This window comes from Ornithorhynchus anatinus, chromosome 16 (assembly GCF_004115215.2).
Source record: "Ornithorhynchus anatinus isolate Pmale09 chromosome 16, mOrnAna1.pri.v4, whole genome shotgun sequence".
In the NCBI taxonomy this organism is placed as follows: domain Eukaryota; kingdom Metazoa; phylum Chordata; class Mammalia; order Monotremata; family Ornithorhynchidae; genus Ornithorhynchus; species Ornithorhynchus anatinus.
This window is the reverse complement of record NC_041743.1, coordinates 34861291-34882632: the sequence shown is the minus strand read 5'-3', so window position 1 is coordinate 34882632 and position 21342 is coordinate 34861291. Positions and strand designations below refer to the sequence as shown.

The following is a 21342-nucleotide window of genomic DNA, read 5'->3' as shown; positions in this document are numbered from 1 at the left end:
ACTCTCCCCAGTGCTTAGTACATTGCTCTGCACAAAGTACATGCTCAGTAACTGCCATTGATTGATTAAGAAGTGGGAAATGAACAACTCCAGGAGGCCCAAACCAAGCACCTCACCAGGAGGATTGTAAAAACCAACAAAATTTGTCATTTGGCCTCTATAAAAGTGTTGGGTTGGCTCAGAAAAATGAGACTTTTTGACAGGTCTTGAAATGAAGTCTTTATGACTACAGCTGAGCAGGCCGTTCTCAAACCCACCCTTTGGGTGGAAGTTCTGTACTTAATAAACTGCGTCAAACCCAGTGGGTGGTAATCAAATACAGGTGGATTCCATCTGCCCAGAAAGCCTATCCCTTTTGCAAGCCAAATGTGATTTTTTTTTCCAGTCTGTGACTTAGCATCCAGAAGAGTTTTTTCCTGGATAGAGTCATATGTGTGTGTCATAGACACTCTCTGCCTCTTGCTTTCTCTCTGTCTCTCTGCCTTCGCTGTCTTTCTCCCCAGAAAGAAGAGACCTCGTTGGATCTACTTTGTGCCTGTGTGTTTGTCCGCTCACCTTCGCGTGATTGGAGGAAGAGATATTCTTTGTTTCTGTTTAATGCCCCCAAAATATTTGTTGTTAAAATCATATACTATATTTTCCTTGGCCAGAGTTGAAAGAACTTGGGTCTTGCCCTCAGTATATTACAAAACTGTTTATAATTGTTGGTGCTTGAGACAGTCCACTTACCCAATGACCCCTCACATTTTGCAAGAGTTTTAATTGGAAGTCTATCTTGTATGGCCCAGAAGTTTTCAATTCCAGTCCTCTGCCTCTTCACATTGGGCCTTCCGTTCTTGCAAGTCCATGAACACTCTCAGCCACCCTGTGGCGAGCATAATCATAACTGTGGTATTTGTTAGTGCGTACAGTATACCAGGCACTGTACTAAGCCCTGGGATGGATATAAGCAAATCGAGTTGGACGCAGTCCCTTTCGCACATGTGGCTCAGTCTTAATCCCCATTTTACAGATGAGGTAACTGAAGCCCAGGGAATTAAAGTGACTTGCCCAAGGCCACATAGCAGACATATGGCGGAGTGGGGATTAGAACCTGTGATCTTCTGACTCCCAGTCTCATGCTCTATCCACTACGTCATGCTGCTTGCCCTTAAACGATCTTACAGACCAGCTCAGAGTGCCACACCATGAATGCTGTGGACTTTAAAGTGTGGGCTGCACATGGCAGGGGCAAAGTGAGGGCTGGTAGTTGGTATCCCAGTACTGACCTGTGACAACCACTCACCCACTTGCTCTGATCAGCTGCCTCTTTTAGGAAAGCTTTTCAAAATAATAATAATACAATTGTGGTATTTAAGCACATTCTTATTCTCCCCATCTTCAAAGCCATATTGAAGGCACATCTCCTCCAAGGGGTCCCTGACTAATTTCTCATTTCCTCTTCTCTCCACTCCCTTCTGCCTCGCCCTTGCACTTGATGTGCCCCTTCCTCAGCCCCATGACATTTCTGTACGTGTCTGTAATTTATTTATTAATATTAATATCAATCTCCCCCTTTAGACTATAGTCTCATTGTGGGCAGGGAATCTGTCTACCACCTCTGTTATATTGTACTCTCCCAAGCACTTAGTACTGTGTTCTGCACACAGTAAGTACTCAATCAGTACAATTGAGTGATTTTTTTGTGCCAAACATTGTCCTAAGGGCTGGGGAAGGGTACATGATCATCAGAATTGTCCCCTCAGAATTGATAGGCATGTGTAAAGAGCAAAAAATGGAAAATGATGGTGTTGAATTCCAGGGAATTTTTCAGATTGCCCCATCACATGACTGGGTGGTAATAGTAATAGATATTTGCTAAGCGCTTACTATGTGCCAGGCACTTTACTAAGCGCTGGGGTGGATACAAGCAAATCGGGTTGGACCCAATCCCTGTCTCATGGGGCTCACAATTTTAATCCCCCTTTTACAGATGAGATAACTGAGGCACAGAGAAGTGTAGTGGCTTGCCCCAGGTCCCACAACAGGCAGGTGGCAGAACGAGAATTAGAACTCAGGTCCTTTTGTCTCCCAGGCCCATTCTCTGTCCACTAGGCTATGCTGCTTCTCTGGTAACCTGGGTCAGTTCTCCAGGATGCTGGTGGGATTTTGCAGCCATTAGTGCATCAGTGAGATACCCTTCAGTGGAAAAGGCCCGCTGTTATCCCCGTTTAATAATGAGGGAAAGGGAAACTCCCTCCTGAGATCGCGTGGAGATCGGTGATGGGGCCGGACCTCAGAACCCAAGCCTTTCATCTGGCCTGCCAACTATTGGGTCCCACCACCGACCTCTCAAGCTGCTGCCGATGGAGGAGGACCAGGCCCTGCTAGTGGGCATCGCCCCAGGGTTTGCCATTTTGTGACTCTTTGGCAGGTCAGAGTTCTCCCCCAGTCCCAAACCACGGCCAGCGAGGCGCTGTTGGCTGTCATCTTAGTTGATAGGTTGTGTTTGTACGCCGAGGAGTTTACATGTGTCTTAATCACCGTGGCTCATGTTAGTACAAGATATAATTACCTAAAATTATATTGTGAAGGCCTTTTAACCCTTCCCCCAAGCTGGCAAGCTTGATGTCTCAGGTGTTCTCACTTTTGTCTAAGCTTTCTTGGCCCTAGTGCCGTCTGATAGAGACAGTTGCTCCTTATAATTTATGCTGAGAAACCCACATCGTTTCACATCTTAGCGAGTGTCCAAATCCACGTATCCCAGAAGGTTTTAACCATCCTGAGCAAACATTTGAGTTTGGAGGAAAGTGTCGAGCATTGCTGCTTGCCTCACCTGAGGAGCAGCATGATGTGGTGGATAGAAGGGCATGGGAATCAGGGGACCTGAGTTCTAATTCTGGCTCCGCCACTTGCCTGCTGAGGGACCCTGGGCAAGTCACTTCACTTTTCAGAACCTCAGTTTCTTCATTTGTGAAATGGGGATTCAATACCTGTGCTCCCTCTCTCTTAGACTGGGAGCCTCATGTGGGACAGGGGCTGTGATGGAGCTGATTAACTTGTGTCTACTCCAGTGCTTAGTTTAGTACTTGACACATAATAAGCACTCAAGGAATACTATTATTATTATTACTTTTTGTTCTGAAAAGAACAAAGGAGGGTAAAACTGTGTGTTGAAACACTGAACAGGTGATGAAGTACAGGTGGGCAGGGAATGTTGAGGAGAATCCATCCTTAACTTTTAAGAATCCAGTAGCCCTGGCTGGAAAGCCATTCATTTCCCTGCCAGGTGATCTTTTAAAGTCCTTTCTGCCCCTGTAGACTGTAAGGTCATTATGGGCAGGGAATGTGTCTGTTATTTTGTTCTACTCTACTCTCCCAAACACTTAGTATAGTGCTCTGCACACAGTAAGCTCTCAATAAATATTATTGACTGACTTTGCAGCTCTGTGATTCATTGATGACTCAGTCATCTGGGCATCCCCTCAATCAGGGAGATACAGAGCAACTTTCCTTTCCCAGCCCAGTGACTAGCTAACAATCTTGAGGATGTTTGAAATATTGGAGGTCACGCTACTGCGGTCTTTAAGTTCAGTTGAGGGGGAGGTGCTACTGAGAGAAAAAATAAAATGCTTAGTTCTGATAAGGTTATTGATCAGATTGGTGTTTATTGAACACTTTTTGTATGCAGAGCACTGTACTAAGCATTTGGGAAGGTACAATTACAGCAGAATTGGTGGATACGATCGCTGGCCACAAGGAGTTTACAGTCTACAGAGGAGTTTGTAGCCTATAGTCAGGGTGTGTATTGAGTGCCTACTGAATTAAAAAAAAATCAGTCAAAAATAATTCGGATATTTAAGTGCTTACTGTGGGTCAAATACTGTTCTACATACTGGGGTAGATAGATACAAGTCAAGCATGGTAGGCACAGTCATTATCCCATATGAGAAGCAACATGGCCTACTGAATAATAAATAAATAATGTTGGTATTTGTTAAGCGCTTACTATGTGCAGAGTACTGTTCTAAGCGCTGGGGTAGACACGGGAATCAGGTTGTCCCACGTGGGGCTCATAGTCTTAATCCCCATTTTACAGACGAGGTAACTGAGACACAGAGAGGTTAAGTGACTTGCCCACAGTCACACAACTGATAAGTGGCAGAGCTGGGATTTGAACTCATGACCGCTGACTCCAAAGCCCGTGCTCTTCCCACTGAGCCTCACTTCTTCAACACGGGCCTGGGAGTCGAGAGGTCACGGGTTCTAATCCCGGCTCTGCCACTTGTCTGCTGCATGACCTTGGGCAAGCCACTTCACTTCTCTGTACCTCAGTTCCCTCATCTCTAAATCGGGGATTTAATAATAATAATAATAATGGTGGTATTTGTTAAGCGCTTACTATGTGCAGAGTACTGTTCAAAGCGCTGGGGTAGACACGGGAATCAGGTTGTCCCACGTGGGGCTCATAGTCTTAATCCCCATTTTACAGACGAGGTAACTGAGACACAGAGAAGTTAAGTGACTTGCCCACAGTCACACAGCTGACAAGTGGCAGAGCTGGGATTTGAACTCATGACCTCTGACTCCAAAGCCCGTGCTCTTCCCACTGAGCCTCACTTCTTCAACACGGGCCTGGGAGTCGAGAGGTCATGGCTTCTAATGCCGGCTCTGCCACTTGTCTGCTGCATGACCTTGGGCAAGCCACTTCACTTCTCTGCACCTCAGTTCCCTCATCTCTAAATCGGGGATTTAGACCCTGAGCCCCGTGTAGAACAGGGACTGTGCCCAACCCTTGTATCTTGTATCTACCCCAGCATTTAGAACAGTGCCTGGCACATAGGAAGCACTTAACAAATACCATAATTATTATTGTATGGCACTCCCGGTCTAAGCAGGAGGGAGAACAGGTATTGAATCCCCATTTTACAGTTGAGGAAACTAATAATAATAATAATAATAATAATAATAATGTTGGTATTTGTTAAGCGCTTACTATGTGCAGAGCACTGTTCTAAGCGCTGGGGTAAACACAGGGGAATCAGGTTGTCCCACGTGGGGCTCACAGTCTTAATCCCCATTTTACAGATGAGGGAACTGAGGCACAGAGAAGTTAAGTGACTTGCCCACAGTCACACAGCTGACAAGTGGCAGAGCTGGGAAACTGAGGCACAGAGAAGTTGTGACTTATCAAACAGCAGGCAAGTGGCCTTAGACTGTGAACCCAATGAGGGACAAGGGACTGTGTCCAACCTGATTATCTTGTATCTACCTACGATGAGATACCCATACTAGGTGGTGTGCCCAAAATCTACCCCAGTGCTTTACACATAGTAGACACTTAACAAAACCATTAAAAAAATAGCAGAGATAGGATTAGCACCCAGGCCCTTTGACTCCCAGGCTCAGGCTCTTTAGTGAGTGCTTATCGTGTGCAGAGCGACACACTGTATGCTTCCCCAAGGAGCTACCACTTAGTCCAACTAATGCCCTGGTCTCTCCATAAGACCCAGCCATCTGAAATGCTTTTTTTCTTTTATTTCCTCCAGATTTACAGGAACGGACAGGCCGAGTGGCTTTGGCTTCGAGTTGACATTTCGGCTGAAGAGAGAATCAGGAGAGTCAGCGCCTCCCACCTGGCCAGCGGAACTGATGCAGGGCCTGGCCAGATACGTCTTCCAGTCAGGTATGGGATGGCGACAGCTCACCCCCTGGCTTTCTGCTCAGCAGAGGGCTGCTGTTGTGCTTGATGGTGTCTTGTTGTTTTGGGATTGGGTCCATCGCATAGACCTGCCTAGCTTGTTGGGGTTATTACTTTAAGACAGCCAAAGGTACCTCTTTGGGCTTCCTCAGTAAGCAGGTCTTCTGTCTCAGGGTACTGTATAAGGGAGCACAGTGGCCACAACAGGTGTAGAGTAGTTTTTCCTGGGATTATGGAAGGGCATGGCTTCGTGGAAAGAACCCAGGTCAGAGGACCTGCCTTCCAACCCCAGCTCTGTCACTTGCCCGCTGTGTGACTTTGGGCCAGCCCCTTAACTTCTCCGTGCCTCAGTTTTCCAGTTTTCCCGCCTCCTTGACTGTGATCCGCATGCGGGACAGGGGCTGTGTCCAATCTGATTCATTTGAATCTACCCCAGTGCTTAGCGTTTGACACATCGTAAATGCTGAACACATACCATTAAAAATAATTATTCTTTTGGTGATTTCAGTTGTGATGGTTTGAGTCATGCTGTCCCATTCAGGGTAGTGACAGGGCTTTGCCCCACCTCTCCCTCCCGGCCCCTTTCTGGATCCTGGAGACCATCTCTCTCAGCTTGCATCCCTTGCCTCCACAAAGAAGCCTAAGCCCAGGGTCCTGAAAGGGCAGAATGGGGAGTATGTCCTCAAGTGGGAATCAATCCTTCTTAGTGCTCAGCAGTCAGTCGTATTTACGAGCGCTTACTGTGTGCAGAGCACTGAACCAAGTGCTTGAGAGAGCACAATATAACAGACATGTTCCCTGCCCACACTGAGCTCCCAGTTTAGAGGAATGAGCTTCCAGTATACAACATCAAATTCTTTTCTCCACAGAGGAGGAAGGTGAGGGGAGAAAGCTGAGGAAAATGGGGCTTAGCTATCCTGCTACCCCAGAAGCATTAACAATCAACTTGGTCTTCGAATGTCAGCCATTTCAGTGTGGATAAAGCAGACTATAAATTCCAACTGAGAGGAATAATTTAGCGCCCTACACCTTTTATTGTCTTTTGAAATAATGAGATGGGGGAAGTGAAGTCAGGTGCAAATGGATTTCAGTGGTGGGTTTATGGATCAGGGCGTTCTGAAGTGACTGATTTACTGCTCAGAATCATCATTCTTTGTTGTTTTTTTTATTTTGGTGACTTGTAAGGAGAAATGTTCAGACCAAGCATATCTTGCTAGCTACTCTGGTACCAGGAGAGCAGGGATCATCTGGCATCTCTCTCTCTGGCTCTAATGCTTTTTCAAAGACCGGGCAGTTTATAACCTTAAGTCTATGTAGCCTGTGTTTTTGATTAAATCACTTCAGATACCACCCCCTTGCTCTGACTGGCCGATTTCCCTGCCTTTGACACACACACTGGACTGCAGTACAGCAGAAAGGAAATGTTCTTCACAGTGCACGGGGACCTGGGCCTAAAGGGAGGGAATAAACAGACATCAAGAAACAGCCAGGAGTGTCATAATAGTATCTATTAAGCCCTTACTGTTTGCAGAACACTGTACTAAGCTTTGAGAAGGGATACTCAGGTGGGAGCTAGTCTCTTTCTGCTCCATAGGGTGACCGTGATTGCTTCATTGTCAGAATAGCCCCCACTTTTTTTTTAGAAAAACTCATGTGGAGGTGGAGTCCATGCCTGTACCAAGTCTTTTATTCCAAGTTGATGTTCCTAATGGTTTTACTTCTTGCGTCTATAGCCCGGAGCAGCTAAACTGTAAATCTTTTGGCATGATCATGTTTGTGATCTGGCCCTGGTTTGCTGCTGCAGCCACTGCATTGTTTGCAGAGCTCTTGCCTGCATGGTGTTTTATTTTTATGGTATTTCTCTTGGACTGCTTCAGTGCAACTTGCGGCTTCCTCCCTGCCAGGCCATTTCCAGGTGCACTTCAGTTTGATGGGCTTGCAGCATTAATTCCATCTGCCTTATGCATTATTTCTGTCCTTCGAGTAAAGATGCTTATGCTTATGCATCTTTACTCCAGAAGTTACCAAAGTATCCTTTTGTTTTGAACCTACAGCCTGCAAACTTCTACTGAAAGATTTGCCCCAGTGTTGTGGGATTTAATGACAACAATTCCATGTCCTCATCTTTCGATTTTTCTCAATTTCAAAAAAGTCCTCTTTCAGCTTCACCTTTCCAAAACCGTAGAGTCCTCACCTGTTGGGTCTGTCCTCATATGGAAACTTCTCCATCTCCCTGGTTTTCTTCATTGCCCTGAGCTTGGCATTTTGGGCTGTCACGGCCACCTAGACTGTACTGGCCATCGCCCTGGATTCTGCTATAGAGAGTCAGTCAATCATATTTACTGAGTGTTTACTGTGTGCAGAGCACTGTACCGCATGCTTGGGAGAGTACCCTGTAGCAATGTAACGGCCACATTCTCTGCCCACAAAGATCTTATAGTTCAGAGGAGACCGTTGGCATAGATACAAACAGGCCTGTGGCTGAGGCTAAAGGAAAAGAAAGTTTTTTTTCTTTTAAATGGCACAGTACTAAGCGCTGGACTAGATACAGACGAATCAGGGTGGACAAAGTCCGTGTCCCATGCGCTCATTGTCTTAATCCCCTTTTTCAGATGAGGTAACAGGCTCAGGGAAGTAAAATGACTTGCTCAAAGTCACACAGCAGACAAGTGGTGGTGCCAGGATTAGAAGTCAGGTCCTTTTGACCCCCGGACCTGTGCTCTCTCCCCTAGGCCATGCTACTTCTCATGGTCTAGTGGTCTTTGTGCAAGGGTTGGATGCAGGAGAGGGAATAGAGCTCTAGAGCAAGAAGGTAAAGAAAGTGAAGAGGAGATGAAGATGAATGTCAGAGATAAAGTGCAGGCAAGAGAGCAACAGGAGAGAACGGTGCCTTAATGATGCAGAATCTGGCATGGAACTTACAGTTTGGAAACCAGATCAGGGCAGAAGAAATGAGCCATTTAGTCCATCAGTGATATTTATAAAAGGCTTACCGTTTGCAGAGTACCGACCTAACTGCTTGGGACAGTACAGGCCAAAATTGGTAGACACATTCCTTGTCCACAAGGAGCTTCCAGTCTAGATAGGGAGAGAGACATTAAAATAAATAAATTAGGATGTACACGTAAATGTTGTGGGGCTGAGGGTGGGGTGAATGAAGGAGAAAAATTGGCTTCTTGCCACTCTGTCCTGCCGTGTCTCTGCACTGTGGGGCTGCTGACAGAGTCAAGAGGGCAGTGTCCATAAGATGGTCCAGAATGCTGGCTCTTAAGTGAGCTTGGATGGAACAGAGGAAGCAAGTTCTTTCACTCTTGATTCTCTCTCTGCATCATCCCCTCCATATTGATGCTTCAGTCTCTTGTCCACTTTAGGGCAATCCAGCCCAAGTTTTTATTGTTAGCGAAACCAAGGTATATTAATCATAAGTGGGCATGTACCATTGGTCCCCTTCTTTCCCCAATCACTGACTGTGAATTAAGTAGCAAAGAATTTTGTTTCCACCTCGTCATTCGACGATCAATGCCTTGAATCATAGTGCGCTTCTGACACTCCCGACCCACTGCATTTCATTAAATGGGGCAAATTTGCCTACCTCCTTAGGACTTGGTTTGCTGGCTCAGTTCTTATGTGGCTTTCTACTCTTCATCCTGTCACTGTTTTGTCCTAACCACAAATTTCAAGTCAGTTTCACATCCTCACTCAGAAGAAATCAGCCCCATAAGCCTTGTAACTGAAACTTTGTGGGGATTTGAATGACTTTAACTCATTGGGGTCAAGTGGTTCCTTTCTGAATTCTATCCATTTGGCTGAATTTTGTGACTCTTCCCCTCTAGGGATACTCAAAAAGAAGCTCTTTGGGGTGGGTGATGAATGCTATAGATCAACTATAACAATACGATAGTAAAAGAAGCGTGGTCTAGTGGACAGAGCATGGGCAAGGGAATCAGAAGGACCTGGGTTCTCATTCTGACTCTGCCACTTGTCTGCTGTGTGACCATGGCAAGTCACTTCACTTCTCTTTGCCTCAGTTACCTCATCTGTAAAATGGGAATTGAGACTGTGAGCTCCATGTGGGACAGGGACTGATTTGCTTATATCCATCCCAGCATTTATTACAGTGCCTGAAACATAGTAAGTGCTTAACAAATCCCACAGTTATTAAAAGAAGAAAAGTTAGATGAAGATGTATTTCCCAAGGAAGCACCCTACGTTTAATGAAAAGAAGTAATAGCCATGTTAATGAACTTTTGTTCAGACATTGAGGTAAATTTATAGTAATTGGGTATTAACTGTATGAAAGAATCGTGCTAAGCATTGGTGTCGAATGGAGATGATCAGATTGGACCCTGCCTGCCCCACACCTGGCTCACAATCTTAAGAGGTAATAATAAATCCTAATAATTGCGGTGTTTGTTAAACACTTACTGTGTGCCAAGCACTAGGGTAGATACAGCACAGTTAGATTGGGCATGGGTTTTATCCCAGTGGGGCTCACAGTCCAAGAGGTAGGGAGCCTGGTAGCTCATCCCCAGTTTCTGAATGTGGATACTGTGGCATAATAATAATGTTGGTATTTGTTAAGCGCTTACTATGAGCCGAGCACTGTTATAAGCGCTGGGGGAGATACAGAGTCATCAGGTTGTCCCACTTGAGGCTCACAGTTAATCCCCATTTTACAGATGAGGTAACTGAAGCACAGAGAAGTGAAGTGACTTGCCCACAGTCACACAGCTGACAAGTGGCAGAGCTGGGATTCGAACTCATGACCTCTGACTTCCAAGCACAGGCTCTTTCCACTAAGCCACGCTGCTTCTCTAGGAAGTCAAAGTGACTTGCCCAAGGTCACATATCAAGCCAGTGGCAGAGCTGGGACTAGAGCCAAGGGCTCCGAACTCCTAGGCCCATGGACTTTTTCACTTAGCCAAAGTGTCATCTCAGTGTTCTCAAATTGACAGAGAATCTGAGAACTTGTCCCATTTCCAGGTTTCTTGGCCTGAGATAGACCAGTTGTGCATGTTGAACGATTTGCAATTAAGGCTTTGTAGAGCGCTGCCAATACACTGTGCACCATGCAATTTCAACCCAGTGTAGAGTCCATCCGTCATGCTGCCTGCTTTTGAAGTTGCAAGTGGTGAACAATTCAGGCTTCCTCCCTAAGTCAAATATTTGATTCAGACGAGTCACAGACCAGGTTTTAAACTAAGAGATCTCAGTACAAGGATTCAGGGAATGTCAGATTCTCATGAACTTTGTTCTCTCCCTCTGTGCCTTCGAGTTCTTTAGAGTTAGTGTTATTTAGCAGTTGTTTCTGCTTTTTGCTACATCCCAAGTTGAAGCAGCCCAAACGAAGAGGGATGAGCCTGCCTTTGGTCGATATGCTTTGGTCACTCCCGAGGTGACTAAAAGTTTGGGGAAACAGGGGTGGTGGTTATCAAGTAGATTTCTCTAATCTCCTTGTTAAGTAGGAAAATGGCATTCCCTCCCCCGCAAGTTCTATCGTAAATCTATGAACTACACAACTTCAGGGGTTTGAGGCATTCTTCCTCTTTAGTATTGGAGATTTGTTTGAATGACACCTGCACAGGGGACAGTAGAGGGATGGGGACTGTATCTCCCCCTCTAGACTGTAGACTCGTTACAGGCAGGGAACGTTTCTGCTAATTTTGTTGTATTGTACTCTCCCAAGTGCTTAGTACAGTGCTCTGCACATGGTAAACACTCAATAAATGCCATTGATTGACTAATTTCCATCCCAGGATTCTCTCCCAGTGCATGCAGTACAGTGCTCTGCACACAATAAGCGCTTAGTAGCGACCCGTACTACAGTTAACTACCATCATTAGAGTAGGTGCTCCACCAACATGCTGACTTTGCACATTCCCTACTATTCATACTGGGGATTATGCTCTTCTCTGGCGTTAGTTTAATGGATAGACCACGGGCCTGGGAGTCAAAAGGACCTGGCTTCTTATCCCGTCATTTGTCTGCTATGTGACCTTGGGTAAATCACTTCAGTTCCTTGTGCCTGTTACCTCAGATGTGAAATAGGGGTTAAGACTGTGAGCCCCATGTGGAACATGGACTGTGTACAACCCGATTAGCTTGTATCTATCCCAATGTTTAGTACAGAGCCTGGTAAATAGAAAATGCTTAACAATTACCATTAAAAAATCTTAAACTTGCCTCACGACAGGTGCTAAAAACTTTTTATCTGTGCAGAAGGTTTCCCAGCTTGCCCTCTCCTCTCTCCGTACTAACAAGGCTCCTCACTGCCTAGGGAGTAAAATTAATCAAATCTCTGTATTATTACCCCGGTACTTCCTTCCTTCTCATTAGCTGTTACTTAACCTGGTGCGTAGGAATGAGCTGAAAGGCCGCTTCAACGTTCAGCTTGGTCAGTAGAGGAGTTCCTGATCCCCATTTACACGATGGACATTTTAAGAGTCATAAAGGTTTAGTGGCTCAGGCCAGCTTCTAGAGTGAGTCCTAGTATAGGGATCCAGTGAACTTCACTTCAGTCGTATTTATTAAGCACTTATTTTGTGCAAAGCACTCTACTGAGCACTGGGTGAGTACAATATAACAATAAACAGACACACTCCCTGACCACAAAGTTACAGGCTACTGAAAAGAGCACAAGCCTGGGAGTCAGGAGGGGCCTGGGTTCCAATCCAGGCTATGCTACTTGCCTGTAGGGTGACCTTGGGCAAGTTACTTAATGTCTCTGTGCTTCAGTTTCCTCATCTGTAAAATGGGGATTAAATTCCTGTTTTCCCCCCTGCTTTGACTGTGAGTCCAACCTGATTATTTGATATCTACCCCAGTGCTTAATACAGTGTTTGGCACATAAAAAGCACTTAACAAAAAGCACAGTTAGAATCAATCTTACTATTATCATTATACTTTTTGAGTATCTGCTTTATGTAGAGTGCTGTACTAAACATTTGGGGGAGTACCATAAAAATAAAAACCGCAGTCCCTGCCCCCTTAAGAGTTTACTGTTTAATAAGGGAGACAGGTGATAACAAATGATTGTTTAGGAGAATTAAGCTTTTTTTCTTGTTGGATGAATATTTATCTCCCCCAGATAAGTGCAAACCTCTATCTCAAGTAAATTATTCCAAAGGGGACTACTCCTTTTCTTTTTGGAAAAAGCTGCCCCATGTACCAAGTAGACTAAATGAAGCCAAATGTAGCTGCCTGGTTGTATTAATGTCATTTTTCTTATTCTTTTCTGTTTCATTTTCCTGACTTTGTCTTTCCCCCAGATTGATTTATCATTCCTTTCTGGTTTCTTTGGATCTGTAAAATATTTTCGCTTTCATCTGTTTGTAATATTGACTAGCTCCAGGGTAGAAAAGACTGTGGTTCTCTGACTTTTCCCAAATTTTAGCTTAAGATTAGGGGGGTAGGGCGTGGGGGGAAAAATTTTTTTCTGTTCCACTATAGAATAACAGATTGTAAGAGCAGGCAAGAGCAGGCATTGGTTTGTAACAAAAAACCTGCATCATTTTAGGAAGCCTGATTATATCGAAGCATGAGAAGAGTGATTGACTAAGATTTTCCCAAGACTCGAGTTTAAAATGTAAATGGGTATAGTGTACTGGGAGATCTATAACGTTAGGGAGCTTTCTACTTGTGGCTCATAGCTGAGAAATTCATTCAGAGAAGGGGCCACATCACCTCTAGACTGAAGCTCATTGTGGGCAGGGAATATTCCTAACAACTCTGTTATTTTGTACTCCCCCAAATGCTTAGTACAGTACTCTGCACACAGTAAGCACTCATTAAACACAATTAGCTGATTCACTTTTTTTTTTTAAACCAACCTGGAGTTTTCAGTAGTCTCCCACAATGATTGTCTCCACACAGAAGAATTCCCTGGAAATAGGTTTTTAACATAGTCTGAAAAATGTATAACCTCACTCCCCTCCCCGCAAAAAAGTTCCTGGTATCAGGGTTTATTTTGATTTATAAAAGGACTGAATAAGTTTGTAGTGCAGTGACCAGAACTCAGCATGGTTTGCACAAAAAAAATCAACCAGGTGGGCTTTTTTGAGTGCTCATTATTCGCAGACCACTGTACTAAGAGCCTGGGAGAGTACAGTGAAACAGAGTTGGTAGACATGTTCCCTGCCCACCACGAGCTTACAGTTTCAAATCAAGATGCCATCATTGAAGACAGTGTATTTCTGCACCCCAAAAGAAAGACTTTTTAACAAGTACCATTTTTTAAAAAAAAGTAGCTCAAGCTACTACTGTGAGGGAGTTTCCAACTAGTCATAAGTCATACTTGGCTGTAGCCCAGCCAATCAGTCCCGTAGATTATAAACTCCCAGAGGCCAGGGACTGGATTCTATTGAAAATCCTCCCCCAGCACCTAGGACAAAAGCCCTCAGGGTTCTTAATAAGGAGGTGTTTGGTGATTAGACTCTCCCTGTCCGTCCCCTGTGCTGAGTGATGCGTTTTATGGTCCATTGGAATGGTTTAACCAGGACAGTTTCTGAATCAAGTGCAGCGTGCTGAGTCTGGAGAAGATGTCTTCTGGTTCCCTGGTCAGCTTTATAGCTGTCTGTGCAAGACGTGAATGGATCTATTAATCCGGGCCCGGCTCCGCTCTGCCTTCCCCGAGGGAACTGTGTTCAGCGGGCAGTTCTCAGCTGTCAGTCCTGTCCTTTTAAATAGGCTTTAAAAACACTTGCTCAGTTGCAGAAGGCGCACAGTAATGGCACTGTTCGTTTCTTCTCGGTGCAGAGCCGGGACCGGGAGGCGGGTTCGCCCGGCTCATTTTCCTCCCATAAACTCAGCACTCGCTTGAGAGTCAAACAGAGGGGGTCCCGAATGGATTGCAGACCCAGCATGGAGTCAGAGATTAGTCTTCGTTCTTGGCTGAAGGAGGGCGAGGGGGCCAGCTCACAAGAAGGCTGTTAGAGGGAATGGAAACACCAACGAAACTAGGAGGAGGAGGAGGATGGTTGATTTGTTGTTGTTTTTTTTTTGCGGGGGGTGGTTAAGTGTCTTAGCCGGTGGGATTTAGATCCTGAGCTAGGGGCTTTAGTGTTGCCCTTTCTCTCCCGTGATTTTTTGCTGCAGGAGAAATGGGAAAATCAGCTTCATAGGCTGTCGTACCGTGGGATTTGGATGCATGTGGATGCAGGCCGACCTTCTGGGTTTAGTTATCATTGATTTTTTAGGTAGAACAGGGAAACATCAGGCTGCTGGAACAGAACGAATTGAAGTTAATCCTTCCAGGAGCCTGGCCTTTGGGTTGCGGTTCTGTTTAAGCACATGGAGTAGCACTGATGGTCTAAACTCCATACCATCAGCTTTAAAGCACTTAATCACCTTGCTCCCTCTTACCTCACCTCACTGCTTTCCTACTACATCCCAGCCCACACACTTTGCACCTCTGATGCCAACCTACTCACTGTGCCTCAACCTCTTCTGTCTCACCGCTGATCTGTAGCCCACGTCCTGCCTCTGGCCTGAACAACCCTCCCTTCTTCATATCTGACAGACATTGAGAAGCAGCCTGGCTTAGTGGAAAGAGCACGGGCTTGGGAGGCCGAAGTAGTGGGTTCTAATCCCGGCTCCTCCACTTGTTAGCTGTGTGACTTTGGGCAAGTCACTTAACTTCTCTGTGCCTCAGTTACCTCATCTGTAAAATGGGGATGAAGAGTGAGCCCCACGTGGGGCAACCTGATTACCTTGTATCTATCCCAGTACTTGGCAAATAGTAAGCGCTTAACAAATATCATCACTTATTTACTCTCCCCACCTTCAAAGCTTTATTGAAGGCCCATCTCCCTCAAGAAAATTAATCCCTCATTTCTTCCTCTCCCACTCCCTTTTGCATCACCTTTGCACTTGAATTTGCACCCTTTATTCACCCCTCCCTCCGCCCCACAACACTTATGTCCATATTCATTCTTTATGTTAATGTCTGTCTTCCACTCTAGACTGTAAGCTCACTGTGGGCTACGAACGAGTGTACTCACTCTGTTATATTGTACTCTCCCAAGCATTTAGTACTAGTACAGTGTTCTGCACACATTAATCGCTCAATAAATGTGAGTGACTGATAGTTACCCTGTGTTTTTGCTGTTTCTTGATCTTTTTTTCCCACCCACAATTCTGTCTTCTGCTTTTGGTGTTTTGATGTCTCCAAACCCCTCCCCCCGCACCGCAACTGGAACAATCCAGATGCTCTCTCATTAAGAATGCTTCTCCAGCTGGGAAAATTGAGGTATGAAGAGCTGCCTTCTCTGCCCATGGGTAGATGGCCAGAGTGATGTTCTCCCAAGAGGTTAAAGCCTGTGCTCTACCTCCAGCCCCAGTTACCTCAAAGGATAACTCTCGAGGCAGTTATAGCTTGGTTCTTTTGCACACAAATTGTGTCGATACCTAGGTTCTAGGGTTTGGCCTGAGAAACCAAGATGGTGGCAATGGGTTGGATGGAGACCCTTTTCAAGCTGCCCTCCACAAGGGACGGGTTGGAATGCATTAACTTTGGTTCCTTAAGCAGCTCTTGCGCTCCTAGCCTCTCTTTAATGTGTGGATGAATAAATGGATGAATGTCAGTTGGATATCAGAGGAAAACCACTGAACAGTTAATAATAGCAATAATAATAATAAAAAAAAATAGTATTTGTTAAGCATCTATGTGTCAAGCATTGTTCAAAGCTCTGAAATAGATATGAAGTGTTCTGCAATAGGAAGTGCTCAATAAATACGAATGAATGAATACACATTAATCAGGATAAACACAGACCTTGTACATGGGGCTCACAGTTTTATTAGGAGGGAGAACGTGTATTGAATCCCCATTTTACAGTTGAGGAAACTGAGGCAGAGAAAAGTTAAGAAACCTGCCCAAGGGCACACAGCAGGCAAGTGGCAGAGCCGGGAATAGAAACCACGTCCTCTAACTTCCAGGCCTGTGCTCTTTCCACTAGGCCATGCTGTTTTCCAGTTCCTGCAAGCATACTGTTATTACCGTCAGGGACAGCTTGTTGCCCTGATGGACCATTTTTGGCCCAATAATGATATTTCTTTCAAGTATTCTGAGAAGAGGAGGTTCTGTCTAAGTAGCAGAAAGACATAGCAGTTCTGTAGTATTCAGGTCTTGAATTATGAAGTGCCTTGTATTTTCCAGAATTCTTAAGAATGAGACAGAGGTTATTAACCCATTATATAGATGGTGAAACTGAGGTTTAGAGGGGTTAAGTGACTCGCATAGAGCAGGTCGGTGATAGAGGTGAGTCTAGAACCCAGGTCTCCAGACCCAGAGGCCTCGCCACCAAACCCCAAAACCATTTCTATTCAGGGGAGACCTTTGACTTGGAGGAAAGTAGAAGACCTTCCAGAGTCCTTGCCACCTGCTCTGGAAGAAAGACGGCTGACAAGGGACCGACATCTGCAGTGCCTGCTGTGGCTGGCGGCAGGTAGAGCTGAAGTGATGTCAGTGGTTCAGTTGAGAAGTTCCCTTTTTCAAGGGGCCTGTGATTCAACCAACAAAAATAGGCTCACGGTTGAAAGTCGGCATTCCAGGCTTCAGACTGAAAGCAAATGAGTATTTTATTGATGCTTACGTGCTTCAGAGTGCTTTTGATACACTGTAAAATGTAAAAACTGCCAGTGAAAAATTGCTGGTCTGGCCAGACTGTCCTAGTTTTAAGTAGAAGAAAATTCCATGGGATTCCCATTTGTGAGTTAGATCCCATAATCACCCGTAACCCAGCATTCCCCGCCTTTATCGATTTAATCTTTAAAGTTACTTAAGCATGGTTTGAAGGGATTTTTAGTGGGCATTCGGTATTCTTTGGTTTTGTGTAATCAAACCTAATGAGTCATTCCATAATGGCTCAGCTGCCCGAGGACCTTTCTGTTCAGAAACCCTCGCCTCCTAGCCCAGCGGAGGTTCCTGCGGGTAATTTAAACGGCTCCATTCTTGTTTAGGGTGGATTCGTGAAGCATGAGTCAGTGAGCACACTAAGTCCTCAGATCATTCGTTTCGAACACGTAGTCAGCGAGGGCCACGGTGATCATTTCTATTCAGGACTGGGCTGTAATTTCTTGGCCCCTGCATCTGCTCCAAAATCTACTGTCAGTGTTAGCCAGCTTGGCTTGTTTGCCTTTGCCTGGGAGAGGGGGGCTCCTCCATCAAGTCATCAATCAAGCGGTCATCGACCAAGCAATTATGGAGGGTCGGTCAAATACAGAATCCTGTACTAATGCTTGGGAGTGTACACCAGAAGAAGAAACACACATTCTTTGCCCTCAAGGGAACTTACAATCTAATGGACGGTCAGTACCATCAGTACTCGTTCAGTACCATCAGTACTCGTAGAACGGGTACTGTGTGCAGATCACCGTAGCTATCTTTGTCCTTTTCTACCGTCACTCTGGTCTCTGGGGAGAGCCTGGCCAACTCATATCCCTCCAGTCCTACCGAATGGTCCTGTGACTGGATTCACAGGACACTCACTGTGCTGCCCCTCCAAAGGTAAAAAAAAAACTTAGCCACTCTCTGAATTAGCTATTGGAGCACGGCAAGACTTCAAATACATTAAACTTTGATGCAAAGCCAAAACCTGGCTCTTGGCCACACAAACCCATGGCATTCCTCTCCTCTCCAGATTCTGCTTTCCACTGGGATCCTTGGCTGGCTCAGGATCTACAAAAGTTAGCTGGCCATGCTTTTCTACTCTGTGTTTTCCCAAAACTAGGAAGCCCCTACGCCCAGAAACAAGCAGGTATAAAATGTTAACATTTTGTTTCCTGTTTCCTTTGGTATTCAAAGTGGTAGGAAGTTCAGGCAGAAGGTGCATAAAGATTTCTATTAAACCTCTTGCATTTTGCAAAAATAACCCTGCCCGGCCCCCTCATCTCCTTTGGGTGCAACCCCCAACCCCCTAGTCACCCTCCATTTCTGCTTCTTGCTCTGGTGTCCCCACCAACTGTGCGGCCTTTTCGAGAACAGACCCAGAAGGATTCCATGCCTCAGATTGGCAGAAATCCATTGACTCTGGGAGGGGGAGTTCTCGGTGGATAGCAGTTCATCTCATCACGCGGGCAGTCGCTTCCCCCTCAGTGGACTTGGGGTCTAGTCCCAGTTCCGCCACTTGTCTGCTGCGTGACCTTGGAGAAGTCACTTCACTTCTCTGGGGCTGTTACCTCATCTGGAAAATGGGGATTAAGACTGTAGCCCTATTTGGGACAGAGGCTGTGTCCAACCTAATTAACTTGCATTTACCCCAGTGCTGAGTACAGTGCCTGGTAACTAGTAAGCGCTTAACAGATACCATTAAAAAAGACAGACGTCTAAGCCAGTAGAGCTGTTTTAAAAGAGAAATGAAAGCACTTAGAAGAGTTTGTGTCAAACAAACAAGCGGCTCCCCAGAATTGGTTGAGTGAGTGCACATTTTGCTTCTTTTATGCTCTAAGGGACTCAGGGCTCGGACTTTTTTATTGTATTTGTTAAGCACTTATATGTCAAACACTCTCCTAAATGCTAGGGTAGTTACAAATTAATCAGGCCGGATACAGTCTCTGTCCCACATGGGGTTCATCGTCTATGTCGGAGAAAGAACATGTATTGAATCCCCATTTTACAGGTAAGGAAACTGAGGCACCGAGAAGTGAAGTGACTTGCCCAAGGTCACACAGCAGTCAAGTGTCAAAGCCAGCCTCCCAGGACTGTGCTTTATCCACTAGGCCTTGCTATCTTTCTCCTTTCTGGATTGAGATCCTCCATTTGGCTTTTCTGGTTGAAACACCCCTATGAAATCTCTGGAGTCCCGTGGCTTGTGGGACTCAGTGCTCCAGCCTTGGCCTCTTCTCTCCAGATTGGGTCCGCCAGTTAGCTTTTCTGGATCCTATCTCTGGAGGCCCTTTTCCCCTTGGCAGTGGCTCACTCCGAATAAAATCTGCTGGTGCTATTGCCCTTCGAGGGACACTTGCTTCATCATGGGTATGTTTTTGCACCCTTAGAAATACTGAAGTGCTCTTTTATACTGATTTGAAATGCCCCGCCAACCTGCCTCTTTTAGGCAAGAAGGGCCTCCATTGAGAACTCTTCCAGCGTTCTGGAGGTAGACCTCTTGAGCCGATCAGGTGGACACAGACCCAAGGAGAAGAGGAGGATTAGAGGACCGTTTCTCTCTTTGGAGAGAGATCCTTGTTGACCCGTGAATACTGTTGATCAGTTGTTGTGGCAGCTGGTGTCACTTTAATTTTTTTTTATGCTATTAAGCGCTTGCTTTGTGCCAGGCACTGAACTAAGCATTGGGGTAGATACAGTCTAATCAGGTTGGGCACAATCTTTTTCCCACAGAGAACTCATAGTCTTAATCCCCTTTCTACAGAAGAGGTAACTGAAGGTCAGAGAAGTGAAGTGACTTGACCAAAGTCACACATCAGACAAGTGGCAGAGCTGGAATTAAAAGCCAGATCCTTCTGATTCCCACGCCCATGCTCTATCCAGGAGGCCTCGCTGCTTCTCCTTCCTAATCTTTCGTAGGCACCAGGGAAGCGTAAACAATCGGTGGCCCCGCTCATGTGTTGTGCAGCTCAGTCTCCTGGAACATGATGGGGTTGCTGGGGGAGGGGGATAGTCAAAGTTACCACAGCTCGGTTTTACTTTTTGGTGGGTCCTTCCAATCCGAGCTCCCAGCTGCCTGATGCAGCCCTGCCTCCTTCTCCTCATCCCCCCTTGGGCCTGCTGAGCTGCTGTGTCTGTCAAAGGTTTTTCCTTCGTCGACTTTATTTGCTTTAATTGTTCATTTTTTGAGGGGGTGGAGGGGAGAGAGGAACAGGAAGTGTTGTAAAATCCCAGGGTGGTGATCTTGAATTTGCTTCTCTATTGATAAGTTTGTTGAGTGTCTTGAGCTCTGTAAGAAACTTATTTACATTTAATTGGGAGAGTAGAACACATCTTCTCTCACTCTTTTTTTAAACCCAAAGTGATTTTTTTTCTTCCTAACAACGCTTTGCAACCAAATTAGCCAAATGAATAGCAGACAAAATGTACTCCGATCTTCCCTCAACAGTTCATTACGGCTAGCTTGAATGTAGTCAGAGGACTGAACTTTTTCAAACATTAAACCCGCTTTGTGAATTTCAAGATCTTTTTTTCCTCCCTCACTGGTTGACCACTTGGTTAAAAAAAAAAAAAGCAAGATTGGCCACCACTCTGCTTTGAATAACTTTGTCTTCAAACCACAAAAGCTCAGCGGTCCTTACAGTACTGATAATCTGTTTTTTCACACTTTTTGGAAAAAAGAAAGCCTTCTGTCTAGCCCGGCTTCTTTGGAGGAACCCAATTCGAAACCCTGCCGTGGGGCCATTGTGTGATTGTGCCTTGGGATTTCATTCTTTTAAAGGCATCTTGTCTCTGGTGAGTTGGGGGGGGAGGAGTTGTTTGTGTGTATGTGTGTAGGCCCTGGTGTTGCAGACTGTGCAGTTTTACACTACTTTGGAGTTTTGCACTACTTAAGAGCTTCTAAGCTGCAGCAGTCTCCAACTGTTTCCTTTTTCCATGCAGGAGGTAAAGTGTTAAAGCCAAATTACAAAGGGAGAGAGACTTATGTATTTTCTCACCTTATTTGATGTGCATACATCATGCTTTCAAATTCTATTTAAAGTTCCTTATGTGGGCAGTT

At 45.4% G+C, this 21342-nt stretch overlaps 1 protein-coding gene across 2 annotated transcripts in view; it reads left to right on the top strand.

The window, feature by feature from the left end:
• SUFU (SUFU negative regulator of hedgehog signaling) overlaps nt 1-21342 on the top strand; it is a 99585-nt gene that overhangs the window by 27194 nt on the left and 51049 nt on the right. For both annotated transcript variants that reach the window (XM_029080761.2, XM_029080760.2), the window contains exon 3: nt 5529-5665. In XM_029080761.2, the coding sequence (XP_028936594.1) occupies nt 5529-5665 (137 nt within the window). The remainder of the gene's footprint in view (nt 1-5528; nt 5666-21342) is intronic.